This window comes from Schistocerca serialis, chromosome 5 (genome assembly GCF_023864345.2).
Source record: "Schistocerca serialis cubense isolate TAMUIC-IGC-003099 chromosome 5, iqSchSeri2.2, whole genome shotgun sequence".
Lineage (NCBI taxonomy): Eukaryota > Metazoa > Arthropoda > Insecta > Orthoptera > Acrididae > Schistocerca > Schistocerca serialis.
In genome coordinates this window covers 763,332,754-763,347,672 of record NC_064642.1, presented here as the reverse complement: position 1 = coordinate 763,347,672, position 14,919 = coordinate 763,332,754, and the positions used below count along the sequence as shown (strand labels likewise).

The 14,919-nt window shown below is 40.8% G+C and overlaps 1 protein-coding gene across 2 annotated transcripts in view; it reads right to left on the bottom strand.

Annotated features, from left to right (window-relative positions):
• The window catches only part of LOC126481126 (mitogen-activated protein kinase kinase kinase 13), a 397,315-nt gene that overhangs the window by 36,923 nt on the left and 345,473 nt on the right, over window positions 1-14,919 (bottom strand). For both annotated transcript variants that reach the window (XM_050104665.1, XM_050104666.1), the window contains exons 2-3: window positions 5,803-6,059; window positions 2,064-2,247 (exon numbers count right to left, since the gene is read on the bottom strand). In XM_050104665.1, coding sequence (XP_049960622.1) covers window positions 2,064-2,247; window positions 5,803-6,059 — 441 coding nt within the window. The remainder of the gene's footprint in view (window positions 1-2,063; window positions 2,248-5,802; window positions 6,060-14,919) is intronic.

Sequence of the window (14,919 nt, the reverse complement as noted above, 5' to 3'; positions counted from 1 at the left end):
TTGGTCCTGAATGGTCCGGATTGTCTGACCAATATAAGCCTTGCCACAGTGGCAAGTGATCTTGTACACACCGGGCTTCCTCAAACCCAGGTCATCCTTAACAGAGCCAAGAAGCGCTCAAATCTTGGCTGGCGGACGAAAAATACTTTTGATATGATATCTTTTTAGAATTCTTCCTATCTTCGAGGAAATGCTCCCAGCAAAAGGCAGAAAAGCCACCGATTTGCAGGTATCTTCTGGTGGTTCAGGCAAAGGTCCAAACTGGAAAGCACGATGGATCTGATTTATCTGTATAGCCATTGTACTTGAACATAAGCTTGAGATGGTCCAATTCTTGTGTCAAGCTTTCTCCATCTGAAATGGCATAAGCTCTTCTTGCCAACGTCCGCAGGACCCCCGTACGCTGGAATGATGGATGACAGCTAGAACCATGCAGGTAACAGTCCGTGTGCTTAGGCTTTTGATAAACACTGTGTCCCAGTGTTCCATCATCCTTTCTGTACACCAGAACATCCAGAAACGGAAGCTTTCCATCACTTTCCATCTCCATGGTAAACTTGATGCTAGGATGCACGGATTTAAAATGATCTAGGTGGTGGTCAAGAGCTTTCCTAGACATCTTGGTCGAACAGAAATCAGAAGGATTACTCAGCCATTTTGTGTACAGTAAATGATGCTTATAGATCTGTGTCTTCACTGACACATCTTTTGTCATCCAGCTCAGAGGAGAGCTAAGTTGAACATCTCAGTAACCAGAGCCAGGATTATTTCACGTAAGGACCACCACAGCTCTGAGATTAACTATCTGATGACGGTATTCTAAATGGGTATTCTGTCCACGATATTAGCTCTACACTGTTGACCAAACCAAGACATCATGTCGTTCAAACAAGCCAAGAGGACTAGCGCATAGTGCAGCTTTCATTCTGCGATGCAGCAACTAGTAAGATAGGTAGAGTCCTAAACAGGCAAGGAATCAGACCAGTCTTCCAGCCACTCGGAAAAAATAAAGAAAATTTGCTACCTATTAAAGATAATCTCAGCTTGGGTGGGCTGGGAATTTACAATATTCCTTGCGAGTGTGGCATTGGTTATGCAGGCCAGCTTACACAGGCTTCTTGCCAGTCATTGCGTTGAGCATCAGTGACACCTTAAATACAGATATTTGGAAAAATCAGTTGTGGTTGAGCATAGCCTGTTAAATAAACACAAGATTTTGTCTGAACAAATGATAAAACTTGCTCATGCATTGAACTGTTGAGAATATCATCAGGGAAGCAGCTGAAATTAGACTATGTGAAAACAACTTCAATAGAGCCACCAACTATGCACTTAGCAATGCATGGAAGCATGCACATGATAAAGAAAGTGCACAGAGGACAATTTTTTGCTGTTTACTGCCTGATGCAAGGGATGGTGCCACAAGCAACAATGGATACAGTGCACATGTAGTGAGTTATGCTGCCTCAAGACAAACCTACAGTTTATAATTGTAATACTTGTCTGTGTTCAACCTTACACGTATGATCTCCTCGTGACTAGATTATCTCTGCATTTTACATTTTTAAATCCGATCACTATTTATATGAAATACTGAAAATCAGTTTTTTTGGTGCCCTGGAAGCCTTAGATATGTAACCTGCAATTGGGTCTGGATTCTGTGGCCTGGGATAGTGACTTAGTAATATAAGTGTGCTATGAGTGGAGAATTAGTGAAGACTATGGTAAATACAAAGCAGAAGACCGCTGTGGGATGAAATGCAGAGCAAATTACATGAATTCTTGGAGATAGCATACACTACTATGCACTTAAATATCTTTTAGGTCCCAAGTTTCTTATAGTTTCTATAGGCAATAGAGTTTGGCAATAGATTACTGGAGATTTTCAAAAGTGTGCATGAAATAATGTGGCAGGTGCACATCCAAAATAGATTTAAAATGGGTAATCAAAAGCTCTGTAAAAAGTGGAACAACTGGTAAATAGTCCTATTTACAAACAACATTGAGCTAATGATTACCAGCAGTCAGTAGGTAATGCATGTAAGCTCTATGGAAATACTCACTTGAATTGTACAATATTCGGATGATTAAGCTTCCTGAGATTCCGAATATCAGTTTCCTTCTGTTCACGTACTTTCTTCACCGCAACCATTTCCTTCTTCCACTTGCCACTGAAAACAGCACCTTGAGCTCCAGATCCCAACCACTGCAAATCACTGATATCTTCAAAGGGTATTTCCCAGTCATCTGTAAAAATATTATTTGGTTTTTTTATGAATGCAAATAAAAGTAAAATGCATTGTGCATACAGCCAAACTGGTATGCATTCGTAAAATAAGTGTTTCATTCACAGCCACAGAAAAGTCAAATAAAGAACACATTACAGAAAAAGAAATTATCTATAATTGCCAAGTTGATAGCTTTCTATGCATCACATCCTTGCCCTCTCCACCATTATACTTTTTATTTCTCACTTTACAGTGTGTTAACTGTAAGACGGCAGAGTTGTGAGGGGAGTGCGGGGAGAGGAGGAAGCAAGTATTGGCTGGCGAGGGGGGGGGGGGGGGGGGGGGGGGGGGGACAAGGCACGCCTACTAGTTGCAGTGCTGGCACTACAAATTGCGCGTCATACTTACATGAAAGCAGACGAAAGGCGTGGAAGTAAAACTCGCTTTAAATGTTGTTCATAAACGAAACTGGATCGCCATGTACATTAAAATCTATATATATATATAAAAATGAATGTATGTACTGTAATATGAATGTGTTTCGAAATAATACAGTAAGCAGTGGTGTTTCCATACAAAGCAATACGGTATCAAGGAAAATGAAATATAAGGTAATTCGGATGAAATAGGGCGCTCATTCAAAGTGATCGCGAACAAAATATCTGAAATGGAAACTCACCTTATCTTGCCAGGCGTTTGTGGTGATACGCCAGGATGATTCTTGGAAAACTGAATCTTCCAATCCTACGCATGCTTTGTCCTGTGTATGTAGCAGCTCTCACTGAAGATTTGTAAATGGGGTGAAGCAATTTTTTCTGCTCCCTTTCCCTTTCGCAGCATTCAATCACACGCAATATAATTTTGCGAGCATCGCTACGTAATACTGGTTTCCTTCTAACCGTAGGCCTACCGGTAGGGGTTGTTGGCAACTCCCGAGATGGGCCAGCAACTGCCTCTTCACTCATTTTGATAATATTTAGCACAACTGCACAATAAAAACACGCAGAACAGTACAGCGCAAAACAATAACGAAGCAGACGACAATGGCTACCTTGTACAACACAGTGAGCTACGTAATGTTGTCAGCAGTCGAAACTGCGTGCCTACCGAAGCCTCCCGACGTTTACCGACTTCTACCGATTCAGGACTAGGGAGAGGTCTGCCATCTAAAAGTTTACACACCGTATGCTCATCCACACTGTTACAATCACAATTCCTCTTTTAATTGAACTCTTTCACTGTCTGCATTTAGTTCCATTCGTATCTCTTTTACTTTCTTCTCTTATCTTCTGATTTTCTGCCTTCATCAGTAATTTTCTTACTGTTATTTATTCCATCGGCATCTCTCCTTCCTTACTCAGCTAAATAACTATAAGCTTGTCTCTACCTTTGGTGACTCCTCTTGAATGCCAAAGACTTGAGGAGAGTAAAACTTCTTAAACATCTTTATGACTAAAACTTCCTTGTGACTCCTATATATTTGTTTGAGATTGGTCCTTTGTTTCCTTCATGTCCCATAGCACATCTAACTCTGGGCTACACTAATCATTTGTAATAATGTGTGTGTAAAGATATTTTTCACTGCTCGTATGTTGTGGCAATTACATGTGAAATTTAGTTTGTTTCAGGTGGCTCAAGTCTTAGTGCCAGTACTGTGCAAAGACATCACATACTTACAATATGATATTTATCCGGGAAACAAAGGGAATTTTTTTTAAATTGTTGATTTGGAGTGATATGTTTCCTGTGGAAGCCAAGACATTACCTGTGATTATATAAGAATTAACTTTTTCCTCTTCCTTCTTCTAAAGTAGGACAAAAAAAAGGGCAAGCAAGAAACAAAAGAGATTAAATAAATTTATCAGATGATTCTTAATTCTCATGTTAAAAGTTCTACCAATACAAAACAAGTATTTCCCAGAAAATAAATTCATTATTTTTCCATTGGTGTGTACTTTGTGCTTTGCACACTCACACTACCATACAATATTAGAGAAGAGTTAGTCACTGGTCATATTAGGCAGAGTGCTAGTATCACTGAATAACACAAAATTCTTTTTACCTTTTGATCTCTTTTACAAATTCTTAGGTTATGCAAAGGGTGATGGTCAGCATTATTTCAGTATGAACTTCTGCCTGGAGATGCACGCTTTCTGTGAACCAGTAACAAACAAGTGAAACTGTCCACTTCAATGTAATTTGTTTGCTACTATATTTGTAATCAATTAAATGATGCGGTAACAATATCCAATGCCAAGGGATACATGAAATTCATAGTCATCACAAGTCACATTTTGTTCTTTGTTTCTCCACTGCCACTGTAATAATTAGTTCAGCAACAGGAAATCACTTCTCTTCCTTTGGCCAGAAGATTTAAGAGGATGGATTCTTATCTAAATCATAATCTATTCATCACCCTCTACTTGTACTAGGAATTCATACAGGAAATTTAAAAATACCCTCATACAAAAACATTTTGCAAAATAATTTAGTGAACTGCCTCATTTACAGTTAAAATGAACTGTTTCAGTATTCTGCCCACCCTGGTGAAATATTCCACTAATCTATCCTAGAACTGATCTGCGATAACCCTTGCACACACCCTATTTTACAAACAAAAAGTTGAGATCTTCACAATGGAACGAAGTGAGAACTCTTACATGATAAATATGTAAACTAGGTATATGACGAGTTATCTCTTTTACAAAATGTTCATTTCTTTTTAACAAAAATCATTGCTTTTGTATGTATAATGTTTGTAAAATGGTTATATGAATAAAGATGCAAGCAAGCTTAAATATAAAGAAAAATTTAAATTTTTAAAACTTACTGAAAATATCTTTCAAAGAAAGCTTATTGATTATGAAATCTTATTGCAAGAAGCAATTTATGATGATCATCTTCATACTTGTAAAAGAAACTGTCAATGAATGTGTGATTTTTTGACATGCTCTGGATAATTTTGTCATTCTGAAGGCATAGTGAAATGACACTAGTATATATCTGTTCTTGGGGACCACAACCACCCCTACATGCAGTTCGTCTCTCCTCAGCACTACAGCATCTGCCAGTAGGACAATGCAATACGTCCCATGCTTCGCAGTGTACACGCCACCAAATTTCAAGGATTTAAACCCAATCAAGAATCTGTAGGATCATCTCACTCAGGCTCTTCATGCCACAGATCTTCAAATGAGAAATGTAGTGCAGCTGGCTGCAGTACTGGAGTCAGCACAGCTGCACATCCATGTCAGTACCTTACAGAACCTCACTGACTCTACAGTGTACATTACGATGGCAACAAAGACACTACGGTCACAGTGGACACAACTGCATCAGCTACATATAGGCCTACGTATTTCCTAAAATTCTTTGGCAGTAAATTGCTTTCTTGATGATGACAGAAGCAGATATTTTTGAAATTTCTGATTTTTATCGAAAATTTGCAGTGACGAGTCCAACACGAACATTTAGTATGACACCTTGTCTGCTCACCTGTATCTATTGCACAGAGAAAACTTAAGTTCATAGTCTTTAAACACGGTTCTTGTTGACAGACGGAAGCGAAACTGACCTTGCTTGCTCTTGATCTCGTGTGAGGCGGCCTTGCCAATAATGGTCCAGACGGGGCGCAGACAGCCGATGAGGCCGTCGATCCAGCCGGCTCGGTCCTGCGGGCCGCGGGGGCCGGCGCTGCACACCTCTGCCTGGGCCGGTGGGGGCGGTGAGGGTGCCTGGGCGCCCAGGGGGCTGCCGCCGCCCCCGCAGCACTCGTCCACTGCCGTGGGGCTGCCACTCAGCTGTCCAAGCTCCTCCTGGATGCACAGGATGCTGCAACACAAACAGGTCACAAACTGCATCACTCAATTGCTATAAGCACATCATGTGTCATTTCCAACATTGTCAAATAAACGAAAACAGAGGTGTAGTAGCTTACAGTGAAGAAAATCCGTTGAGCAAGTGGAGGAAATAACCTGCTAGGGGATCTAAATGTGGAATTTAAGAGTCTGTAAATCTACTAAGATTTGCAATTGTGGCAAATATGGTAGCACCATTTTTTTCTCAGAAAGCCACAAATTTTAGGAGGGTGCGACTTTCAGTTTTCCAGAGTCTTCCAAATAAATTTCAAATACTGAAGCAAGCAACCTCTAAAATAGTACCTTCAGTTTGTCCAGCACTGATTGACGGACTGGACGATTATACAGGGCGTTCGCAAATTCCCGTTATAAATTTCTACGCCTTGTAGTGTTGAGTGAGTAGGTAATATTTAGAATTGGTGCTACAACCATTTGAAAACATACCAGTAAAGGGTCTACTGTTACAAATTAATGATTTGGCGTCACCCAGTCATCACTTTTTTTACTGTTCCACTTATTAAAATCCAAATAAATTGCCTCTTCAGCCTGGGTGTGCAGCGTCTCCTTGGAGCATCACAGTCACGCCTGCAGACAGTGAAGGTACTCTTTCTCGAAGCCGTTGCGTAACTGTAGCGTAAAGTGTATGCGATGGAGTCGGACGTTGTGGAGGGCCATCTCGAAAAGGCGACGAGCAGCTCTTCCATGATCGTGAACTTCGCTATTTAGAAGGATCATGTAAGTATATTCTGCAGACGAGTACTCAACCACCTTGCTCTAACACTCACGGACACCATCCACCATGGCTACCCTGTTACATACTTACCGAGCAAACATGTTTCTAAACGGCTGTAGCACGGAAACCGTACGTTTCCCGGACATGGGTTCCTATTCAAAATATTATGTAATCACTTCCGTCTACAAATCCTAGAAGTTTGTAACGGGAATTTCCGAACACCCTGGTATATTCGTTGTAGAGATGACAGTGAAATCTATGCTAGTCGATACCCCTGCCACATCCGCACACACTGCAAAACCCTTTTTTTGTTTTGTGGCAAATGTTCAATCCCACTTTATACAAGACTCTTGCAATCTCTTAACATTTCACAGGAACCCTCTGACTCATAGGAAGATGCCATTTCAGCAATTTCTTACCTTGTCCATTTCATTTCGCGGTGTATACGACCACAACTAAACTTTGATGGAATCTGAATTTGAAATTTAGTAAACATAAGCTGGCGCCGTGCAGCAGCGATTGTGCAGTAGATACCCGAAAATATTGTCTCTTATCACCTATACCGACACTGCCATGGATAGCGGTTCCTGCGTTTCGAAACAAGTTTCCAAGATGCAAACATCTCCCACCTAGTAGTAGTAGGAAACGTTGTAAACATTACTGGAAAAAATTGTTGCAAAATCTCCATATATAATCAGCTTAGATGACTTTCGGTGCGTAGGTTGGGAGAAGGGTAATGGTGGTTCAGTACATGTATTGATGGAGGACGGAACTAATTCACTTATTTCCGGTCGCTACCAACCTTAACTTTCAACATTGCCTCCTTGTTGGCTCAGCGTTGCCGTGTTACAGCACAGTGGCATTGCGATTTGTGCTGTGTGATCTGTTGCGAAATTTATGTCTTAAAAAGAGAGACGATAAGTGTAAAAGCGTAACTGGCCCAGTAACTTTTTTATTTAAATAGTTATTGACACAGTTGCAAGCTTTCCACATAAATCGTTAATGATATATGAAATTAAAACACTAGCAGCCCCAGTCTTTCGACTTTATTGATTCTGTACAAGGAGTCGAGCACTCAAAAGAAAGTTAACAGATGCCGGAGATGACTTTCTCTAGACCAACCTCCTTGTGCAGATGAAACGTCCCGTTTGTCTTTTAATTAATGAATACGTTCATCAAACTTCAAATCCGGTACAGTACAGCTGTGCAGTAGCCCTGGCTGCTGATATTTTACCCACAGCGAAATAGTTTCCGCTTGAGAAAAATGCGCTAAACAATACTGCGAAGCGTGACGCAACATCTGTATTGTTCAAAAATAACGCAACATATTCTATCATTAGAATATTGGTCACACGCTCCGATCTGATCAAAACTAAATATCGAAACTTTCTGATCTACATTAAATCTACAATTAAGGCGATTGCGTTATTATTTAAGGAAACTTCTTTATCACGTAGAGAAATTCATCGTGAAGCTTACACTACTTCACGTTATTACAGCCAATAATTCGAATTTCTTTCAAGAAAGAGAATGAAGCGTATTTTACCTAAAATGTTATTTTTTAATTCCGAAACAGTTTTTTACTGTTTCACTCTTTCACGAACACTGTAATAATTAAATGTACGCTTACTGTGATCTAATAGCTAGGAACAAGTGAAGAAAGTATAACGCGACAGAGATTGATATTAAAAAGTATAAATACATGTTTCTGTATTTAACCGTTTACCTATGACCGATCTTAGCAGATGCAGCTAATTCAGGATAGTTACTGTATTATCTGACAATTGAAGTCAAAAAATAACGCAACATCTAAATCTACGAACATCCATGAAGTTCACGACAGAAGGAATATCCCACTGCATCAGTTGTCAGGGTTTCTTCCCAGTCCATTCACGTATGGAGCGCGTGAAGAATGAATGATTCTTTGAACGACTGCAGTTCTAATCTTTCCTTAATATCCCTATGTAAGCGATACGTAGGGGGTTGTAGCATATTTTTAGAGTCATCATTTAAAGCCGGTTGTTGAAACTTTGTTAGTAGACTTTCTTGGGATAGTCTACATCTATCTTCAGTACTCTGCCAGTTCAATTTCTTCTATATCTCTGTGACACTCTCCCTACGGATCTAACAAACGCGCGACCATTCGTGCTGCCCTCTCTGTATACGTTCAATATCTCGTGTTAGTCCTGTTTGGTTCCAAACACTTGAGCAATATTCTAGAACCGGTCGCACGAATTAGTTGTAAGCAATCTCATTTGTAGAATGATTGCACTTCCCAGTCTTCCACCAACGAACCGAAGTCTTCCACGCTTTCCCCACGACTGAGCCTGTGTGATATTTCATTTCATATCCCTGCAAAGTGTTACACACCGGTATTTGTAGAGTTGACGGACTCCAGCAGTGGCTCACTGATGTTATAGTCATGGGACACTACGGTCTGCCGTTTTGTGAAGTGCACAGTTTTACATTTCTAAACAATCTGCCAATCTTTGCACCACTTTGAAACTTTATCAAGATCTGACCGAATGTTTATACAGCTTCTTACAGACAGTACTTCATTATAGATTACTGCATCATCTGCAAAAGTCTGAGGTTACTATTAATACTGTCTGCAACGTCATTAATATACAACATGAACAGCAAGGGTCCCAGTACACTTCCCTGGGACACATCCGAAGTTACTTCTACATCCGACGATTATTCTCCATCCAAGGCAACATGCTGCGTCCATCTTACCAAAAAGCCCTCAATCCAGTCACAAAGTTCATTTGAAACCCCACATATCCGTACTTTTGACAATGAGCGTAGATGTCGTACTGAGTCAAATGCTTTCGGAAATCAAGAAATACTCCCAAAACTTTCAGTACGTTACGTGAGAAAAGTGCGAGTTGGGTTTCGGATGGTCGATGTTTTCGGAATCCGAGCTGGTTGGCATGGAGGAGGACATTCTGTTCAAGAAATCTCATTATGTTTGAGCTGAGAATACGTTCTAAGATTCTGCAACAAATCGATGTCACGGATAGTGGACGGCAGTTTTGTGGATCACATATACTAACTTTCTTGTAGACGGGTGTGACCTATGTTTTTATCCATGAACTGGGTACGGCTTTTGTTCGAGGGGTCTACAATAGATTACAGTTCGAAGAGGGGCTAACTCAGCCACAAATTCTGTATAGAATCTGACGGTTCCATCGGGTCCTGAGGCCTTGTTCAGTTTAAACGATTTCAGCTGTTTGTCAATACCACTGACACTAATACTTATTTCATTCGTCTTTTCAGTGGTACGAGGATTAAATTGGGACAATTCTCCTGGGTTTTCTTTTGTAAAGGAACATTAGAAAACCGAGTTAAGCATTTCAGCTTTTGCCTTGCTACCCTCAATTTCAGTTCCTGTCTCATTCACCAAGGACTGGCGTTATTAACAGTCTCTACATATGACCAGAATTTCTTCAGGTTTTGTGAAATATCATTACATAATACTCTGTTTCGATAGTCATTGAAGGCTTTACACATTGCTGTATTGAAAGACAAACGCGTTCCATTCAGCATCTCTCTACCTATAGCCATACGCTTTGTCTTACATCTAGTATACAGTACTCTGTTTCTTAATAAGTATCTTTACAGAGACTGTATACCATGGAGGTTCTCTCCCATTATGAACTGTTCTACTCGGTACACATCTGTCCAGTAGATGGTCAAATATTCTTTTACATTTGAGCCATAGTTCCTCTATATGCTCCTGTTCTGTGATGAAAATTTCAAGTTCCTCATTGAGGTGTGACGCTATTGATTTTTTTTTTCTAGTTTTCTGAACACATACATCCTTCTGCTTTTTCTAGTTGTCCTTTGTACTCTGGTAAACATTGTTGCCACAACTGCGTCATGATCTCCGAAACCAGTTCCGATGCAGACATCTTTAAAGAGGTCATCTGTCCGTTGCTATTAGATCTAATATATTTCTGTCATGAGTGGAATTCCTAACTATCTGTTCGAGGTAGTTTTCAGAGAAAACATTTAGTAAAGTTTCACAGTATGTCTTATAACGCCCACCACTAACAAAACTGTAAGATTCTCAATTAATTGTTGGATGACTGAAGTCTCCGCCGACGATTACACTACGATTTAGTAACTTATGTACAAGTGAACTGCGGTTTTCTCTAAAGTTTTCGGTTGCATCAGGAGATGAGTGGTGGGCAACAGAAGGATCCAATCATTTTATGACCACCCCTGATACTGAGTCTTGCCCAAAAAATCTCACATGCAGCTTCAATTTCTATCTCGGTGAATTTTACTGCGACAAATACAATACCTCCATTTCCCCCATCTGCCCTTCCTTTTGATATACACTAAATTTTCCTCAAAAATTTCGCTGCTATTAATTTCAGGTTTGAACCAGCTTTCTGTACCTTAAATTATGTGAGCTTCACTGGTTTCCACGAGCGCTTCAAGTTCTGGACTTTGTTGCAAATGCTTCGGTAGTTAAACCATTAAGATTTAAATACGCTCACCAGTAGGAGGCATTTTTTCGATCTTACACTGATATTTCTGGATTTCCTACAGCTAGAGCATCTGGATTGGATCACCTAATCTAAAAAAACCTTGGACCCTACAGTTCACGACCCTATGGCGCAAAACCAGGAAGTTACAACCTGGCTTGTCACAGAACCTTCGAAGTCTCTGGTTCAGCCTTTCCACTCGACTCAGAACCAGAGAGCCACGAAAAATTCTGGGGACAACGCTGCAAACTATGAACTTTGTTGAAACTCCATGCACAAGGCTGGTCTTCTCTGCCAGTCGTTGAAATGACCTCAGAGCCCAGACAACAGGCATCATTTGCTCTAATGTGTGCCACAATCTGCAGTTGGTTGCACCCTCTTCCCTCAATGGCTGCTGTAATAGCCTCTACATGTTGAATGAGGCCTCCACGCATACACACTGAGTACGCCTGGTATCCCTTGCTGCTATCCCCCTAAGGGATATTCACGACACGTTGTAACTGCCGACGATTAGTGGACTCTTACCCTTTTTCATCTGCCTCCATTTGACGCCGGACAAAACAGCTTTCCCCAAAACAGGTGAAGTGAGTCATCGCTTCAACACCCTGAGTCCTCCCTGGTTCCCGTCGACCCTGAACAAGATGCCTAGATCTACCATTGACACGCCAATCGCAGTCAGCTGAACGAGTAAAGACAGATCCTGTACTTTCTGCAGAGGAGACAAGATCTACAGGAAAGGATAGTCCACGAGGTACCTCTGATACTGAGATAACAGGTACAAGACTTTCAGGAGCTCTTCCAACACACCGAGTCGCAGCAGCTGCCAATCGTTTAACAGTAGTCGTGGTGATTTCCAGTTGCTTACAAACGTCAACTAACTCATCTCGTGTCCGAGAACAGCATTCACAGTGGAGGTGCATTTTAGCTGGTGCAATGCATTAAAGGTCAGTGAGCAAATAACTTTAAATTATGCCCACTGATTATCTTTTAACCTGTTGAGCTAAAAAGTTGATAATTTCCTATAAGAATTGAAGCAAATATACAAAACGAGATTTCTATTAAGACACCACAAGAACCTGTGGCAAAGACTGCTAGTTTCCTAAAACTTTCTGAGGTTAATTATCGTTGTTGGCGAACTAGAAAACAGGGTTATTTTACGCTAAATGTAGATAATAGGCTAATTTAAGGGAAAACTAGATGTAACTAAATACGCTACGTAGAATATCTGCTAGAGTAACAAAATCAGAAACGCCAATTTTATACAAATTACTCTTAGATTATGCAAAAGACAATGGTAGCTTCCGAAACTTGTCAACAACGCACGTGTATTTGCGTTGATGTAAATGAAATTGAGGGTGACGTATTCTTTGGCAACAACTGTGTACGATGAAATATGTTACGTATCCAAAACACTCGTACAGGTAACTTACGAAAATATAGTTTTGTAAGCCTCTGAATGCAATGAAATTAGAGAACGATTGTTTTGAACAAATATGGGCCTATTGTTCTCAAAAACGTTAAAGAGCACAATTAAGTTTAAGCCTAGAATTGACGATAACAGTACGAGATTGTGGAATATTCGCGAAATTTGACAATATATCACAATACAAACGGATACTGATAAAATCAATGAAAGATTGTGCAGAAGCGAGACGAACAGTAAAATATGCGAATCTAGAACTTCAAATCGGCACACAATCTTCTAGACAAAGACAGGTTAGGCTTCTTTCAACTCAACCTGAGACTCGGACCTGTTGCATAGTTAACATAATGTTTTTGTGTTACATCACGCTTGAAAATAACCAACTGCTCTTCTTCGCAACTTAATAATTTTAAACCACCGTAAAATAAAACTTCCAGCCTGTTGAGGACCAAATATAAATTTGACGTCGCCTCGGATTTGCAGCACTACTGGGATTGTTTCGGTTGTATTCCTTTCAGCAGTTATGAAGAGACAAGGGCAGGCACGCTTCTCCAGCAGACGACGACAAAGCAGGGCTGATAACGCCGTTACGCGCTGTCAGCTCAGAAATTCGATACGGTATTAAAGTCCACAGGTGTCAGACCACTGACACTGCACTTTGTGTGTCGCTCGTGTTGCAGAGCTCTTTTCAATGTCCATCTCTCTTTGTGGAGAAGATTTTGACTCTTCACGACTCATGGAAAAATATTTATATCCGTATAAAACGTGTGAATAGTTTGTCACGGCAGCGTCTGCTTATTGTATTACTGTTTCAGGGGGAATGCAAACTAATGTCAAAATCCACTGAAGAGAATTTTGGGCCAAACGCCTAAATACATCCTGAACGGTAGCCGATAGGGTTACGCACAGTTTAAAAAATCATTTGGCCATGGCCGCTCTACCATTAATACTTTGTTTATACAACTTCTGTCCCTCTGGTTTCTTTGACCCTGTGTTCTTTAGACGTATCTCACACTCAGAAGTCACAAGTTTCTTAGGTGCAACAATAGGCTTCAATGCCATTCTGCTTCTATCAAGAAATTTAGTTTTTCTTTTCCTTTGTTGTTTTCAACGCATTGCCTTCCAATCAGTTTTGCAAGCTATATATATAACCCTCGTGCCAGACACAAATGTTTGCATAACACACTTCACAAGCTACATACTAAAGCTTTTACAGAAACTGTATCTTGGTTTGAATTATTTTTTCTTTTTTCCGCTCATTTCATTCCTTCCTCTTAAGGAGGAAGGCGGGCTGTTTCAGTGCCTAAGGGTTTTAGCACTATTCAGCCATGGGGTGTTTGCTGTTCTATTGGGGCTCTATTTATTTCTTTTTCTGAGGGGGGTTAGAGGGAGGGCTTATATCTCCAAAATGGGAATTTATTTGCGGATAGTTTGGGGGACAGCTCCGGTATTCACCTCACAGCTTAGGAAAAACTTGCAACAACCGGCCAGAGCTGCTGGTGCTGGCACCTTTTCCTTCTCGTAGTGCCTCCCTGAGGAAGTGCTAGGTTCTTTTCTTGTCAGCGCTTCGGCGTTGTTCTTGCCGTCTTGTGCTTCATGGCGGGCCTATCTTCTGTGGCAGTGATAGGACTGGCGTTGGTGTCGTTCTTGTTGTTCTTCTTTCCTCCTTTCGCACAATGTCGCGTAAGAAATTTTTTTTATACAAGACGTACGTGTAACTCACATGCGATTAGGTGTGACGTGTGAGAGAGAGAGAGAGAGAGAGAGAGAGAGAGGGGGGGGGGGGCGCTTCCTGCGAGCATTATTTCTACTGTAGGCAATATCAGTGTATGACAAACGTAGCCTCCCAAGTTTCTAGCTGAGAGATAAACGAAATGCCGCGGCATGTTATGAGGAATGCCACAGGAAATGAATACGTGAAACGACATTAAACATCTGAATTTTTATTAAAAAATAAATGCTCATGTTTTAAAACTTTTCCTACTCCATCATACATTTACAAATCGGCTCTACCCTAGACTACTAGGAAACAGTGGCCCGGTCAGATGAGTCCCGATTGCAGTTGGTAAGAGCTGATGCTATGGTTCGAGTGTAGCGCAGACTCCACGAACCCAAGTTCCCAACAAGGCACTGCACAAGCTGGTGGGGGCTGTGCTTACGTGAAGTGGACCATGTCCTCTGG